At 37.9% G+C, this 14,968-nt stretch overlaps 1 protein-coding gene across 1 annotated transcript; it reads left to right on the forward strand.

Annotated features, from left to right (window-relative positions):
• The first annotated feature begins 2,874 nt into the window (after positions 1-2,874).
• On the forward strand, positions 2,875-14,475 carry LOC100890382 (extracellular serine proteinase). Its single transcript, XM_030979098.1, has 7 exons — positions 2,875-3,084; positions 4,125-4,312; positions 7,204-7,313; positions 8,653-8,803; positions 10,558-10,775; positions 12,489-12,681; positions 13,308-14,475. Exons 2-7 carry the CDS (start codon positions 4,144-4,146, stop codon positions 13,499-13,501), a joined length of 1,035 nt encoding a protein of 344 aa, XP_030834958.1. The 5' UTR covers positions 2,875-3,084; positions 4,125-4,143; the 3' UTR covers positions 13,502-14,475.
• Positions 14,476-14,968: the final 493 nt, after the last annotated feature.

Raw genomic sequence — 14,968 nt, forward strand, 5'->3', positions numbered from 1 at the left:
ATATTAAAGATGAACTTTAAAATTGAACTAGTTATCAACCATACTGTCTCGTAAATTTACATCAAGTTAGATAAATCAATTAGCTGTGAGAAACGCTTTATACTTCCGACATCAAATTAATTAAATTGTAACGATGCCAAGGATTAATTGCACTGTTTCATTTAAAAAAACATAAGGTCCGCTTTTATTTGACCGATTGGAAATTATGGTGACCGTGATCTTGTGCTTGCGTAATCTCATCGACCCGTGATTGGTTGACAGAGAAAATTATGGGCGTGGCAATAGCGATCAACGCGACCTGGCAGGCAGTCCCATCGCCTCAATACCTTAATACGTTGAACACTAAGATATTTCATAAATCTAAATATATTTTATCATGTCCAAAATCACTCAGACAAATTTAAATGTTTACGGAGATTTAGATTTTAAAATGATTTTTACAGATGGGTCACAACTCTATACACAAATGTTAAAAGCAGTGTCAATGTAAACGGTTGGTTATTAACAGAACAAATTAACATAACAAGAGGCGTGCGTCAGGGATGCCCTCTTTCAGCCCTATTAGCTATCGAGATAAGAAATGAACCAGAAACGAAAGGAATTACACTTTTTGATTCAATTTGTTCAAAAGCATGTATATTAATCAATTAATTCATTTTACCCCCAAAATAAGTGATATTTCACATGGCAGGGCTTAAACATAATATCCGCATAGAAATAGCAATAGCAAGAAAAGCAACAAAAAAATGTTGGTCATATTGAAAGACATGGGGGTCTCTAGAAAGTTTGTTAGAAGGTAAAATAGGAAAAAATGAGAGGGAAGCCGAGAACCAACTGGGAGGATAACATAAACACCTGAAAAGTAATGATACTGCAGGAGTATACTAGAATGGCAGATAACAGAGATGTGTGGAAACAAATTTCTAGTAAACCTCCGAACTTGGAAGATACCAGGATAGATAGACAAGTATAATATATGGGTCATATCTACCTTGCCTAATCGCGTATCATTTTAACCCTTATGATATTTTGGTATAGTATTGTTATATATTTTTTTTTTTTTGTATTGTACAATTCAGCCGAAGCTTCGGGACCTACTTTGAATAAATATAGAAAAATATGTATACATATTGAATAGTAATTAATCAAACTCGCAAATTCACATACAATTGATTTAATTTGTTGTAATGAATGTCCACTTCATGTGTTTAGAGACAGTGTCACCCCAATACGCATTGATAATCATGAATTGGGTGAAGTGTCGGTTGTAAAATTACTTGGAGTACTGGTTCAAAATGATCTGAAATGTTCATGTCATGTGAATATTGTCAAGCGAGCAAGCACAAGACTACTCATCTACTCATGCTCAGAATATTGAACGGATTCAAACTTCCAGCAAATGATTTATCATCAATATGTGTCTACTGTTCGTACTTTCGGCCCCTGGTAGAATATTTTGCCCCTGTTTAGCACTCTGGGCTAACTGAAAACCAAAGTAATCAGATTGAAAGAATCCAAATACGAGCTTGGAGCGCACTACTGTAATTACCAAAATGCTCTCAACGAATCGGGACTGCCTTCTCACAATGTGTGTGTTGGGTTTTTACAGAAGTTTATCAATCAGATATGATAATTTACGTCTGGGAACCGACGTTTTAACGTCACCATCAGAAAGACGTGACTCAGTTTCGAACCTGGGTTCTCGGCTAGATTCAGCTAGATTACAGGCGCACGCAACAACGCCTAGTTGAAAGACGAGAGAAATAGCATTTAGTCCGGGCGAAAGATTGCCTAGCCCATCATCTAACTTTCACCACTGGCATCCTCCTTTGTAATCAACTTTACATTGTGGATCAATGCGAAATGGCCGAGACTATTCCGAAGTCTTTTGCAAAACGGAGCGCTACAAAAGAAGTGCTCTCCCCTATACCTCATCAGGCTCAAATTTAAAGTAATAGCTGGAGAAGATCCATAAATCTTTCGTGCAAATATACATGCACTGAGGTAAAAGTTGTTAACCAGCAACATCCCATTTTCTTCGGTTTAATACTTTTATCTCGTCATTTTTGTCAAATATTTAGTATCAACTAGATTATTATACAACATGTTTCTCACGCCATTCAAGCCCTACACATTTATTCGATACAATTTTATTGAGCACTTTGGCGGCTTGTAATTATGTAATATTTGTAATCTTTTTGATAAGGATACTGTTGATTAGAATTATATTCTCTTTTGTACTTTTCATAAATACTATGAACTTTAAATTCAACCAAATATCTATAACCAAATTATCGATATATCTGCGAAACAACCTACATGCTAGAGAGAGAGGGAGAGGGAGAAAAATGGAGAGAGAGAGAGAGAGAAAAGAGAGAGAGAAAAGGGACAGAGAGAGGGAATAAGAGGATGGATAGAATGGTGGGAACGACGGGCATAATTTATCGATCCAAATAACAATTACTTCTCTCTATGAACTATGTTTTGTGACTGACTTATGATATTTGTTTTGTTTTTGTTTGTTAAAAAACAGTATTTTATGTACCTTTAGTATCATCTGGCGTTTGTATAATTTTTGCAATTTTTAATATTCTATTTTTATGTATTTTTTAAACTTGCTGGTAAAATATAAACAATTTAGTTTTGGGCTGATTATCATATTTTATATTTTACCTTGAGTAAATGAATAAATAAAAATAATTAATTAAGTAATCTATTTTTATCTAATTAAAACAATGCCAAGGATTTTATTACGAAGAATGCATTATTCAACCGAAAACCATATGGTCTGGTTTGATTTTCCGATTTGATATGGTGGCCGTGAACCTGCGCCTACATGTTTGATCTCATCGACCCTCGATCGGTCAACAGTGAACCCATGGGCGTGGCATTAGCAATCAACGCGATCTGGCAGTCCAAACACCTTAATAAATACCGAAAAAACAGTAGGTGTAAAATCACTTTTAGACGGTATCTCCGCCAACAATAGATGTAACGCCGTTTAATACGTCGAGACAGATGCGTCGATCCTGCCGTGCCTTAGAAGAAAGAACTTCAGTCACCAAGATTTCTCCAAAGTATTTGGTAAGCAAACTATAACATGTATTAAATGCTCAGTGTAATCTAAAACGTGTAGTGTTGACTAATGAACATTTCCTAATCATTTTAAATCTGAACTCTACTTTTTCAAGATCAGACTTAATGTTAAGGGAATAATTGATGCTGATATCAAATTAGCAGAATATTAAGGCAGCAAAATTGGAATTACATCGGTGAAAGATTTATTGAAGATTTATCTTGGGAGCTTATCTGAGATTTTTATAAATGTAAACCCCCTCCCCCAAATAAATAAATAAATAAATAAATACATTGTTAACTATTCAAATTAGAAAGACATTTGCTGTCGTTGCCAGGGAAGGTTACAATTGGGCTATTGCCCTCGGCACGCCTCGGGCAATAGCACAATTCTAACCTTCCCTTGAGCGTATAAAAACGACTATTTCTCTCAAAGCAGTCATTAATACTATACAATATCACGTTTCCCAGCTGGGACCTGACATTAGGCCCTGCTCTAATTGCTTGTTTTTTTTTCTTCTTCAAAGGTATAGGGTTAGAGCTAGGCTTACATTTTGGTTTTAGATTAAGTATAAGGTAAGGATTATGGTAAGTAGAGCGCTGGGTTCAGAGTTAAAGGGAGTGTGGTGTGGCAAATACTGGTTAACGCCATCTATGTCTTCTTTTGGACAACTGCACGTAAACGAATGGACTTGATTAACTGGGTCAGTGCGTGCTAGCGTTCGCGAAACAGACCGAAGTTCTCCTCACGCTCCTGTTTCGCGTATGTTGCACGCACGTGAATGTTGCGTCGCGTCGTCCGTAGTCGTATTATACCCGATTGGCCCCAAGTAGGGCCACGGGAAAGACGATAGTCTCGTCATGCTACACACCCATTAACATTCAGAATTCGCTTACTGTAGGAGATTGACGCGGAAATGTTGTCACATGAGCAAGTGTCGCACAACTTTCCCATCATTCATTTTGAGCAACTCGCCATTAAATGCGGACCCCGCTAGTCGCAACGCTCCCAGTTCATTATTTTCTTATTTTCTTGATATCTCTTGTAGCATTCGCGGATCATCCAGAATGTTTGGCGGAAACCCTGTTTTTCTTCTTATTATCTCTACCCTGGTAATAATTCAAGATGACAAACGCTGCTGGGTTACGGCCGCTGCACTTCCGAATCCGCCCGTCAACCTACTGGACCGAATCGACCAGGCATCTCTTCCCTTTGATGGAGCTCCTTATGACAGAAGTGAGTCAACAATAATAATTATAATAACGATGATTATAATAATGATATTTATAATAATAATGATAATTATGATAATAATGATAATTATGATAATGTTGATAATAATAAAAATGATAATTATGATAATGTTAATAATAATAATAATGATAATAGTAATGATAATAATAAGAAGAATAAGAATAATAATTATAATAATAATAAGAAGAAGAAGAATAATAGCAGTAATAAAGATAATGATAATGATATTAAAAATATTATGATAACATTTTAAGGCACCGATTCCAAATGACATCAAACCAAACTCTCAAGGCAAAAAAGTGCAGAATATGAAATTCCAGTACTTGCATTATACACAAAAAGCAACAATAGTAGGATAGAACATATACAAATGTAAAAAACGATTTAATGTTTGTCAAATCAATCACATTTTACCTGGAAACTGCTAGGGTAATAAAAACTGCACGGCCCGCAGGAAGAGCCGTACTAACACTGTTATAAGACATTTTGTTCATTATTTTATTTGACTAGGTCTTTTTGACGCCATATATAATTCGACAAGGCCAGAGAAACATATGTGTCGGATTCGTCGGTTCATAAAACCGCCGACGAAGTTTTGTTTCACTGTCCTTATGTAGCCCTTCAGGCACCAGCGTACCTACGAGGGGAGGAAGGGGGCAATCTGCCCCCCTGACGGATGACAAGCAAGTAATTAAAACAATAAAGGTCATCATCACCATGGCTAAAAAGTGGATCAATGTCTCAACGTCTGATTGACAAGCAACAACAAAAAAGGAAAGGAAAGGAAAGGAAAAGGGAAGAAAGAAGGGCTAAAAACACGATTTAGAAGTGGACCCAGGGCACTCACTTATCCGTATATAGGCCAAGGCCCCGTGGTTCAGCTAGCCATGCTCCGAGATTTGGGTAGTTTTTAGGTCATCAGAACTAGCCCTTATTCGTGTTTTAGGCCTATAATATAAAAACAAATGCCTATGATCGCTCTACACTATAGGGCGTACAAGTTACAACGTTCAAAAGTATATCAGGACTCAGTAAGCTTCAGGTCCATCTGTCAAATCATCATGCCGTTACACAATGTACAGGGCCCGCGAAACGGTAGGCTCGAGGGGGGCTCGAGTCCCTCTCTTTTTCTTTTCTAATAAGTGTCTTTTTCCCTTTGGATATGTGCCGTATTTTCCTTTCCCCATAAAAAGTGTTCCTAGTTTAAAGCGATTGGGATCAACTGTGTCTTTAATTTCATCCGAATCTGGCTCGCTATTCTCGCTCGTATTTAAATTTTATATAATTATGTTTCTTATCAAAGATCTTTTCAGTCTTTCATGATTAGATTGTGAAACCCCGTCAGGATTGTTTTTTCCTCTTTATAAGATGTAATTTTTGAACTGCGACGTCACCACCAACTGCAAAGAACATGTATGATGCTTAAAGGTATTACAAAGTTTTGGTATGGGGTCATGAATTTGGTTCCAATGAACATATTGGAAGCATATGCGATCCTACAATATTCAGTGATCGTTGTCGCGGTTGAAATCGAGTCTAAAGTTATGAAATTTTAAATATATAACTCTTTATATTGTATAGCTCCCTCTCAAGGTCAAGATATTAATTAAGCTATAAAACAATGTTTCTTGACTAAATTCGACCGATTAGCTATTCCCGTTTGGAAAATTATATATCACAGCTACATATTCTGAGATTTTCATGGTCAAAGCTATTATTGTACGGCCGTAGGCGCTATTTGAAATTTATCCAAATTTACCGGGAGCACCGGTAAATTTTTATATTCAAATTTTCTCAAAAGCAGAAGTGTTTTAGGGGCTAAATTTTCTAGTGCTTATAATACATCCACAGGGGCGCCAAAATATATCAAAATTGTAAAGAATCACTCTCCACCCAATTTTCAAAATTTCCAAAAACTTTATATTACAGTTAAAGCATCCCTGATAATGTACTCAAAATGTAAGGGTGTATACCAATTTCTTTAAAAAATGTATATATTCGCTTTGAGGTTTCCCTCTGTAGGTGCCCCCTTTTCCTGGAAAGTGCCCTTTATATTTGGTTGCCCCCCCCCCCCAAAAAAAAAAAAAATATATATATATATATATATATGTATATAATAATAATAATTGAAAAACGTTGAAGCCAGACACCAGTGATTTTTCTCTGCCCATCCCAACTGCTGTACTAGTCTTGTACTGACTGGTTTTAACAATCAAGTGATACCTGAGGTACTAGGAAACTGTACCATGTCAATTATGGTTGTCAACATTGATGCATTGAGGATCTTGTTTAGAAATGAAATAAAAAGGATAAACATTATACGTTATGGACTCTTGATCTTGTTGATGGAATTATTACTGGGTTTAGTTAAAAATGTATCAATATTAAACACTAACACCTCGAGGTACCGGTGTCATGAATACCAGTGTCCTAAAGACTTTTTTTTCTACACCGGCGTGTCCCGCTTTTTGTGTTTACAGTCTTTTCCTCCCAGAAATCCAAGGCTTATCACAATTACATGCTGGAAAAAGTCACAGATTTAAAATGATATCCTGGCAAAATGTATACACCAAATCGCCCGAATTGAGTTTGAAATTTTTTCTTCAGCTTCTCAGTGGGGCACACCCCCCTCCAGACTCCACCCTGTCCGTGCAAGCGCGAAACGCCTCTAAATATTTTCTCACGAATTGCCCCCCCCCCGTGTTTTGGGTACAACCCTAGTCCCCCTTCACCCCTTTCCACACCAACATATCCCTCTTGCTCCCCCCCCCCTCCCCCTGACGACGTATGCCAGGTACGTCACTGCCTTCAGGGTTAGACTATACCCGACCCCCAGCTTTGTAAGGTCCATGTTTTTGTATTTTTTTCCTCAGATGATGCGACAGACGTGACTATCTTCATTCTTGATACTGGGGTCCTGTTTACTCACGATGAGTTTACCAACGGCCGCGTTAGGTTTTATAACGATACCGTTACACCAAACGTGAGTATTATTATTACTTCACGACTCTTTAGTATCTTACGAGAATCAAATCAATATCCCCGTTATTCCTCTCATGCGTATTACGAAGGAAACATCACTAATAAAGGCCTAACGTTAAAAAAACGGGGTGAAGAAAGGTGATAATTGAATGTAGACCTAACAAAGAAATGCCCCCCCCTCCCCCATCCCTTAACAAAAATCTCATTACTAACCATGCATGCTACGGAAGAAATAGAATATATGAAAAGTGGTCAAAAGTCTTGTTTGTCAAAAACCGGGAAATATGGCGTAATATACGTGGACCACTGAGCCAGGAGCCAGGATTTTGTGAGAAGAAAAAAAAAATCATTAATTGGGCATTTTTTTTATATTGTTGTTGTGTTTTATGGGTTCCGTTGGGTACATGTTGGGTAACAGTTGGATTTTAAGGGGGCAGGGAGGCCTATATAGGGATGATTGTCCAGCTTGAATCCGATACTGTTTGTAGGAAATGGAGGGGGTAGTGTAGACAGGCGATTGCGGATGCCTACAGTCTGGTTCATATATGATGCGGTAAAACCGCCGCCCCCCCCCCCCTCCCCAAAAAAGAGGGTTTTCCCTTATTTTTTAAAAACGGGTAAATGTATGGCAAGTGCGGGCAATAAAGGTCCTACGTGTATGCGCTGAGCTCTGTGTTATAAGATTAAGTAATGTGAAGTGTATTACACTTTATATCCCGCATACTAAGAATCTTGCAATCTGATTGGTCTAAATGAGGTCACATGATCAATGATAGATAAGTACTATCTCCCTACGATAGGACTTGTGTACATTAATTTTTTGCTGCTGCCCCTCTTGCCCATTGAATAAGCATAGCAAAGTACGTTACGCCAAATGTCAATGTCAATATCAATGTCAAATGAGCGCGCATCGACTTTATTACATGTATGCATGTTGTGCTATGTAAAATCTAGCTGAAGCTAAACTGTCTACAGAATTAGTTCTTTTAATTATTTAAAATTCACTTTAAATAGACCTTATTGCCGATTTGGGATATAAAACAAATATTAAACTCCTTTACTCTGGCAATATACAAACTATCATCGCCGAGGGAATCTCGGGGCTACCATCATCCCTCGCCTTGCAGCTCGTGATGATAGTAGCCTCGAGATCACCTCGGCGATGATAGTTTGTAATTCTACCCTCGTAGTCGATTAATATTTGCTTAGTATATATAGGCCTAAATGTTTTGTTTACTACAACAACAAAAAACAGCCGTTAATTACAGCTAAATACCTGAAGGAGGCTTTCAATTGTTACGTTTTCATTTCTCTCATAAATCCTTATTCTTGCTTTGTAGTCGCCCTTTATGGTGGACGTCAATGGCCATGGGACCCGCTGTGCGAGCACAGCCGCCGGGGCCAACATAGGAGTCGCTCAGGGAGCGACCGTAGAGAGCATTCGGGTAGCTGGATCAGATGGCTTAGCCGCCGCTAACGACGTCCTCGCAGGTTTGTACTTTGAACGAGAATTTAGACAAGTTTGAGCTCTGGAAAAAGTGAAAGGAAATTGGGAGCTTTTTCATTCTGTTCATTTTTGTGAGGAAGGATGGCTCTTTACATGCCCTCATGTTCATAATATGAAAAATACTCGTTAAATATATCATGTCACAAGCACAGCCCAATATACACATTTCTGTGCCGATGTGACATTCATAAAAACTGGGCAAATTTATCATCATGATGATGATTCCAAAACCTCACAATTTCCAGAAATACTTATCTGCAATATAAACCTTTTCCACGCAATTTCTTTTACTATTGAATCGCATGAAAAGAACTCAACTTTATCCTTAAAACAATAGCAAAACCGAAGACAAAAATAACCCTACTTGTCATCACCTTTGGAATATGTAACATTCGAGCGAACATATTTAAATAATCCCCCCAAAACACTTTTATAGGGCCAATACCATAGGGAAGAGAATTTGGTCTTATCGATTTCTTGAAAGTCTTAGTGATCTATTTGTTCGATTCTATGAGTACATGAATTTATAAACAGGAGGGGAAAAACAAGAAGAAATCAAAGAAAAAATAAATTAAATGAATAAATAAAACTAAACACAAAGTAAACAAACAAAGAAACAAACAAAACACATAAAGGCCTTGATATAGAAACGTTGTTTATTCCGGTTATTGCACTTCTGAGGGATCAGTCCTTCCAACATGTCAAGAAACATATAAAAGCGCCATCTACGGTTCCGACTGTGCTTAATGTATACCCTCCTATCTGCCACGTCGACTCCGATGCCTTGAACACGTTTGCATTTTTCAGCAACCGAGTTTCTTTTTTAAAGACCGTCAATACTACTGGGCCAGAAGAGATTAGACCACCCAGCCAGGTCACTGACAGGTGGCTATCTCATCAACTCAGCTCTCATCTAACATAAGAAAAAGAGGATCATGGGGGACCAACAGGAACCGATTGGGGAAGTTTTCTATATAGAGGGAGCAAGTAGCTACAAGTAGGACAGTGGGGCTTAAACAACAGAACTTGGTTAAATTTAACGAAACGATCCACTTAGACCATGCATGATACATATTTCCACGAACCTCTGGACCCTACTGCATAATTCGTCGCTGTTTTCACGAAGTGACGGTAGTGAAAAAGAATTGCATTCACTTTGCGTTACGATTTTCCTCACTACCGTCACTTCGTGAAAACAAGGACGAATTGTTCATGTGCAGCTCTATATCTCTAGAAACATGTTTGGATGACATAAAGCTATCGAAAATGTTGAATGATTCAATATTATTAAATCCAGAGTCGTTTCCTGTTTAGCACCTTTCACGTCGTTGTACTTAAAAATCAAATCGCAATTTGATCCACATAGTAGCTGTGTAAGAATTGTATTAAGTGGTATGTATTATATTTAGAAGAAAAATGATCCGCTGGTAAATCTGTGATGTTTCCGGTAAGTGGCTCGACATATTGATTCACGTCATTTTGCTACAAAATTCAATAACCGAATTCTTAACTGCAAATTTGGAACCCAAACTAGGCCAAAAATTATTGTTTAGATACCCAACCCTTATCCTAACCCTAACACCTACCCCTAACCCCCAAACCTAACCTTCAATCCAATCGCAACCTTAACCATTACTCTATACCAATCACGAAATAAATCAAGCAGCAATATTGTGGCAGGAACGCATGTCTTGTCACCTATATTTTGTTTTGTTTTTCTTACATCCTATTCATACAGGGCTTGACGATGTTCAACGGTGGTGGAACAAAAACCCGGGCTCTAAGTGTGTCGTCTCCTACTCACTGATTTCCACGTCATTTAGTACGACACTCAACTATGCTTTCGGGAACGTCAGCAAAAACACTGATTGCGTGGTCGTCGTGGCAGCCGGAAACCAAGGTTCAGATGTCAGCCAGGCTGATGCCTGTAACTACTCTCCGTCTGCATCACCCCATGTAATTATTCACCGATTCGGAGAGCTCAACGTGGAAGGGCGTACGAGCGGTTGAGCGTGCAGCGAGAATGCGACTTGTTTGACTTTTTGCCTTTTGTTTAGGTCGAGAATACGATAAAGAGTTTTAACAGGCCATCTTCTCATCTCCTCGTTATTAACAAGGCTTCTTGGCGAGTTTTAACAATTCACCTTCTCATCGTCTTGACTTAAACAAGGCGCTCTGCCGATCGAGTTCAGTTATCTTCTCTACTTCTCGACTGAAACGAGGCCTCTTGCCGAGTTTTAACAAGTCGCCCTCTCGACTTCTTGGCATTCAGAAGGAGCAATGGCGAGTTCAACAAGTCACCTCCTCGCTGCACATTATTTTAAGCTTCCATTTAAGCTGTACGTGTAAGCCCCCCCCCCCCTCCGGTCAATAATGGGGAGGGGAGGGCCTTCGAGGGGCATCGAGTACGCTTTATACTAGTTTTAACTATTATGTTAAAAACTATAGTTCCCGGACTACCTGGCACCAATCTGATTTAATAAGACAACGAATCATCTGTTGTTATGCTCTTTGATGGCCCCCAGCTCTGTTGGACGACGAAGAACTACAGTGCTCCCAGAAACCATTGGAAGAGAATCGGTTTATACAAGTCCTGTAGTCTTAAAAACATTTAGAATGCTCCTTTTCTTTAACATTGAGTGGCCTTTCCCCCTGCAAATAAGTGCCCCCCTTCGTCTCTTACAAGCAGCTATTCAAACAAGAGAAGTTCCCCTTTTTAAAAACGAAGAGTACCCCTTCAGTTTCCCTTCAAAAAGAATGCTCCTTCTCTGATAAGTCGCTATTCAAATCTGAGAAGTGCACTTCTCTGTTAAGTCACCTTTTCCTTTAACATTGAGTGGCCTTTCCCCCTGCAAATAAGTGCCCCCCTTCGTCTCTTACAAGCAGCTATTCAAACAAGAGAAGTTCCCCTTTTTAAAAACGAAGAGTACCCCTTCAGTTTCCCTTCAAAAAGAATGCTCCTTCTCTGATAAGTCGCTATTCAAATCTGAGAAGTGCACTTCTCTGTTAAGTCACCTTTTCCTTTCTAATGAGTTTTTTCTCCTTTAAATAAAATTGAATTGGGCTTAGTGTCCCTTTTCAAATGTGATAAGATCCCATTGTCGAATCTGGTAAACTCACAGGAACTGCAAAGCACATTTAAAAATCAATCATGTTGCAAAGAGGCATTATCACAATAGGTGCTATGATCAGACATATTTCTACCCCTCCCCTTCCCCCAAAGCAATATATCCCTAATTTAAAGCAAGTGAGAGCCCTATTTTGTGAAATTACCCCAAAGCCGATTGGCTACACTCGCTCACATTATAGTTCATGTAATTATGGAATTAATCTTAAATTTCCCGTTCACTTGATTCGCTCCCTCGCAAATAAAGTATTACGTTAATTACAAACAACTGCAAAGTATGACGCTAAAACCGCTATCTATAACCGCGTAAGGAGAAAAGCAATAACATATTGATGATCCTTGGAAATATATCAACTAGAATTTAGGGATACACATGTATACAAATGCCTCAAAATTGTATTTTTTCCGCCTAGCGGTTACACTTTGTCAGTACCCCATCTTCCCTCCCGAGTTTCTGCTACCCCTCCCCCTTTGAAAGACGCTTCGCGCCTTCGACACCCCTGTACAATACTTATTTTTTTCACATTGCTTTTTGCTCTTAGGTTATCACGGTCGGAGGGTCGAGATTCCGTCAAAATGGCATGTCCGATGATCGTATCGGAATCTCCAATTACGGTCCTTGTGTCGACATCTACGCCCCAGCAAGAAATATCGATCTCGCTGCCCCTTCCGGTAGCAGTAATTCCCACTACCTGAGATCATCCGGCACCTCCTTTGCAACACCTGCGGTGGCAGGTAAGAAAAACAAATTATAATAATAATAAAATCAATAATAATTATAACGATAATAATAATAATAATAACAATAATAATTAAAATATGAATAATAATATTAATAAAGAGTAAAATAATAATAGCAAGGGGGAGAGGGTTGCAGTTGGGTGTTGGGCTAGAGTTGTGATTAAACCTAACCCTAAAAACCTTCAAATGTTTGGTCCAGGGTTGAAGTTATGAATTCGGTTTGTGTGGGGAATTGAAGGTAAAGCAATGTCCTTAGATTAGTACAGCAACAAATGATTTTTGTCACAGAATGAATCTAATTGTAATGCTTATAGTATAGGTGTAAGTAAATGATTGCAAGTAGAGGTGTCGTGGTCTAGTGTTTACGTCGTCGGGCAATATAGCTCACATGGTTCGCAGCACTACATTTGCCACTGGCCATCCAGGGGTTAAATGGGTACCCGTAGGAAGGAATTCCTCGAATACTGTGAGGATCGAGAACCGTAGCCGGAGAAATATTGGAGTACCTTGAGCACCTTGCGTGGTTGACATGTGTGCTATAAAACACATAATACAACTATTACTATTATTATAATTATGATTATTATTATCATCATATCTTTCACGGTTGGTGTACCTAGGTGCTGCGGCCATGATTCTGTCCACCACTAGCCTGACACCTACTGGGAGGAAGACAATGACTGATCTCGTCCTGGACATCCTTGTTGCGACAAGTTCCAAGGATAAGCTAAGGAGTCTTCCATCCAGCAACGCCGCGACTTTACCTTCCAATAACCGCCTTCTAAACGTTGCCAGCGATATTTTCTACGCGTAAACCCCGTTGGGCGTAATTGTTAATGATAATGTAACGTGGTGATTGACATTGTCGATATTATTGTCATTGACTGATTACAACATTGATGAAGTAATATTAGTGACGGTATAAAACGTTTCTATATTCTATTTAGATCAAGATTTCGTTTAATTTTCTCGACATTATTGGTGGTTAGTTTTCGCTACTTGCCAGGACTTTTTTTTAAACTAATCTTTCTTCTCATGTCCACCTCATGCCATTAATTCTTTAACCAACGTGCATGGAAATTGTAAAATGCCATAACGTTTTTTAGTATATGGTACATATACAATACAGGTGTGATAAAAGTCGACTGTAGCAAAGCATTGTTTGTTCCTTTAGACCACCAAAGCAAGGAAGGATTAAGTTAGTCATGATATCGCAAATTCTTACATTTAAAAAATTCTGTATCATATTCATTTTTCATTCAGTCCCGGGTCGGCCTCGTCCGGTGAGGCTTGAGCATTTCTGTATTCACAGGATTATTTAAAAGTATCTTCATTTCTAGAATGGAGTTTGCATTTCTATTAGCTATTTCTTTCTTTCGCAACCAACAATCCCTCAATTCCTTCAACAAAAACAAAAAAACTCACCTCTTTTGTTACATTACATAAATTTAAAGCGCATTTGAACTTATATATGGAAAATGCACTGTATAAATACTCTATTATTTTTAATATAATATATATATCTGTTTTTGTTTAAATACAGATATCAACTGGATTGAGTTAGAGCATTCCCTTGGAGCTCGCTTTTACCACTCAGGGAATATAAGACCTTATAGTACACCCCATCCCATCAAGCACAAGTTAGATTAAGATAATGTATCGTGTTCATTATTCAGTGTTATCAAGATTGCTTAACATTCTGTCCCATTTTCTTTACCGTGTATTCTGAATATTAGATTTAAACTCTGAAATGATGATAATAAACGATTGATATTGTTGGTTAGCATATATATGTTTCTTTGTTTTTCGTATATATATAATATTTGTACTTTTTTTCATTTTCATGTATTTGTTAATCAGTGTTAATACATGTTGATTTGACACTGTATGTGTTGGTGTGGAAGCAGCCAGAGAATGATTTTATGCCAATTTAACGTTCATTTTGGGGTTTTTAACATTCATCTATTTATGCACAATAAACGTGCCAGGACGAAATTATTCATTTTCGGAACCTCCCTTATTTGTTCTCAAAAATAAGTATCTCAAATTGTGTGAAAAATATTTGAAAAGGGATATAAAAGAAATATCCTCCAGGACTTATATTTTTGTCTCCATATTCTACCATTTGTCATGATAATGAGCATAAGGAATTGAATTCTCTAGTCTTCTCGAAAAGAGAACATTGAATATGTTGAATATATATATATTTATAATTATACTCTAATTTTAATGGTTTTAACATTTGTATCATATAAAACTAATTCTATCAGAAACAAATCAT

Source organism: Strongylocentrotus purpuratus, unplaced genomic scaffold (assembly GCF_000002235.5).
Source record: "Strongylocentrotus purpuratus isolate Spur 01 unplaced genomic scaffold, Spur_5.0 spur5_scaffold_10, whole genome shotgun sequence".
NCBI classification, from domain to species: domain Eukaryota; kingdom Metazoa; phylum Echinodermata; class Echinoidea; order Camarodonta; family Strongylocentrotidae; genus Strongylocentrotus; species Strongylocentrotus purpuratus.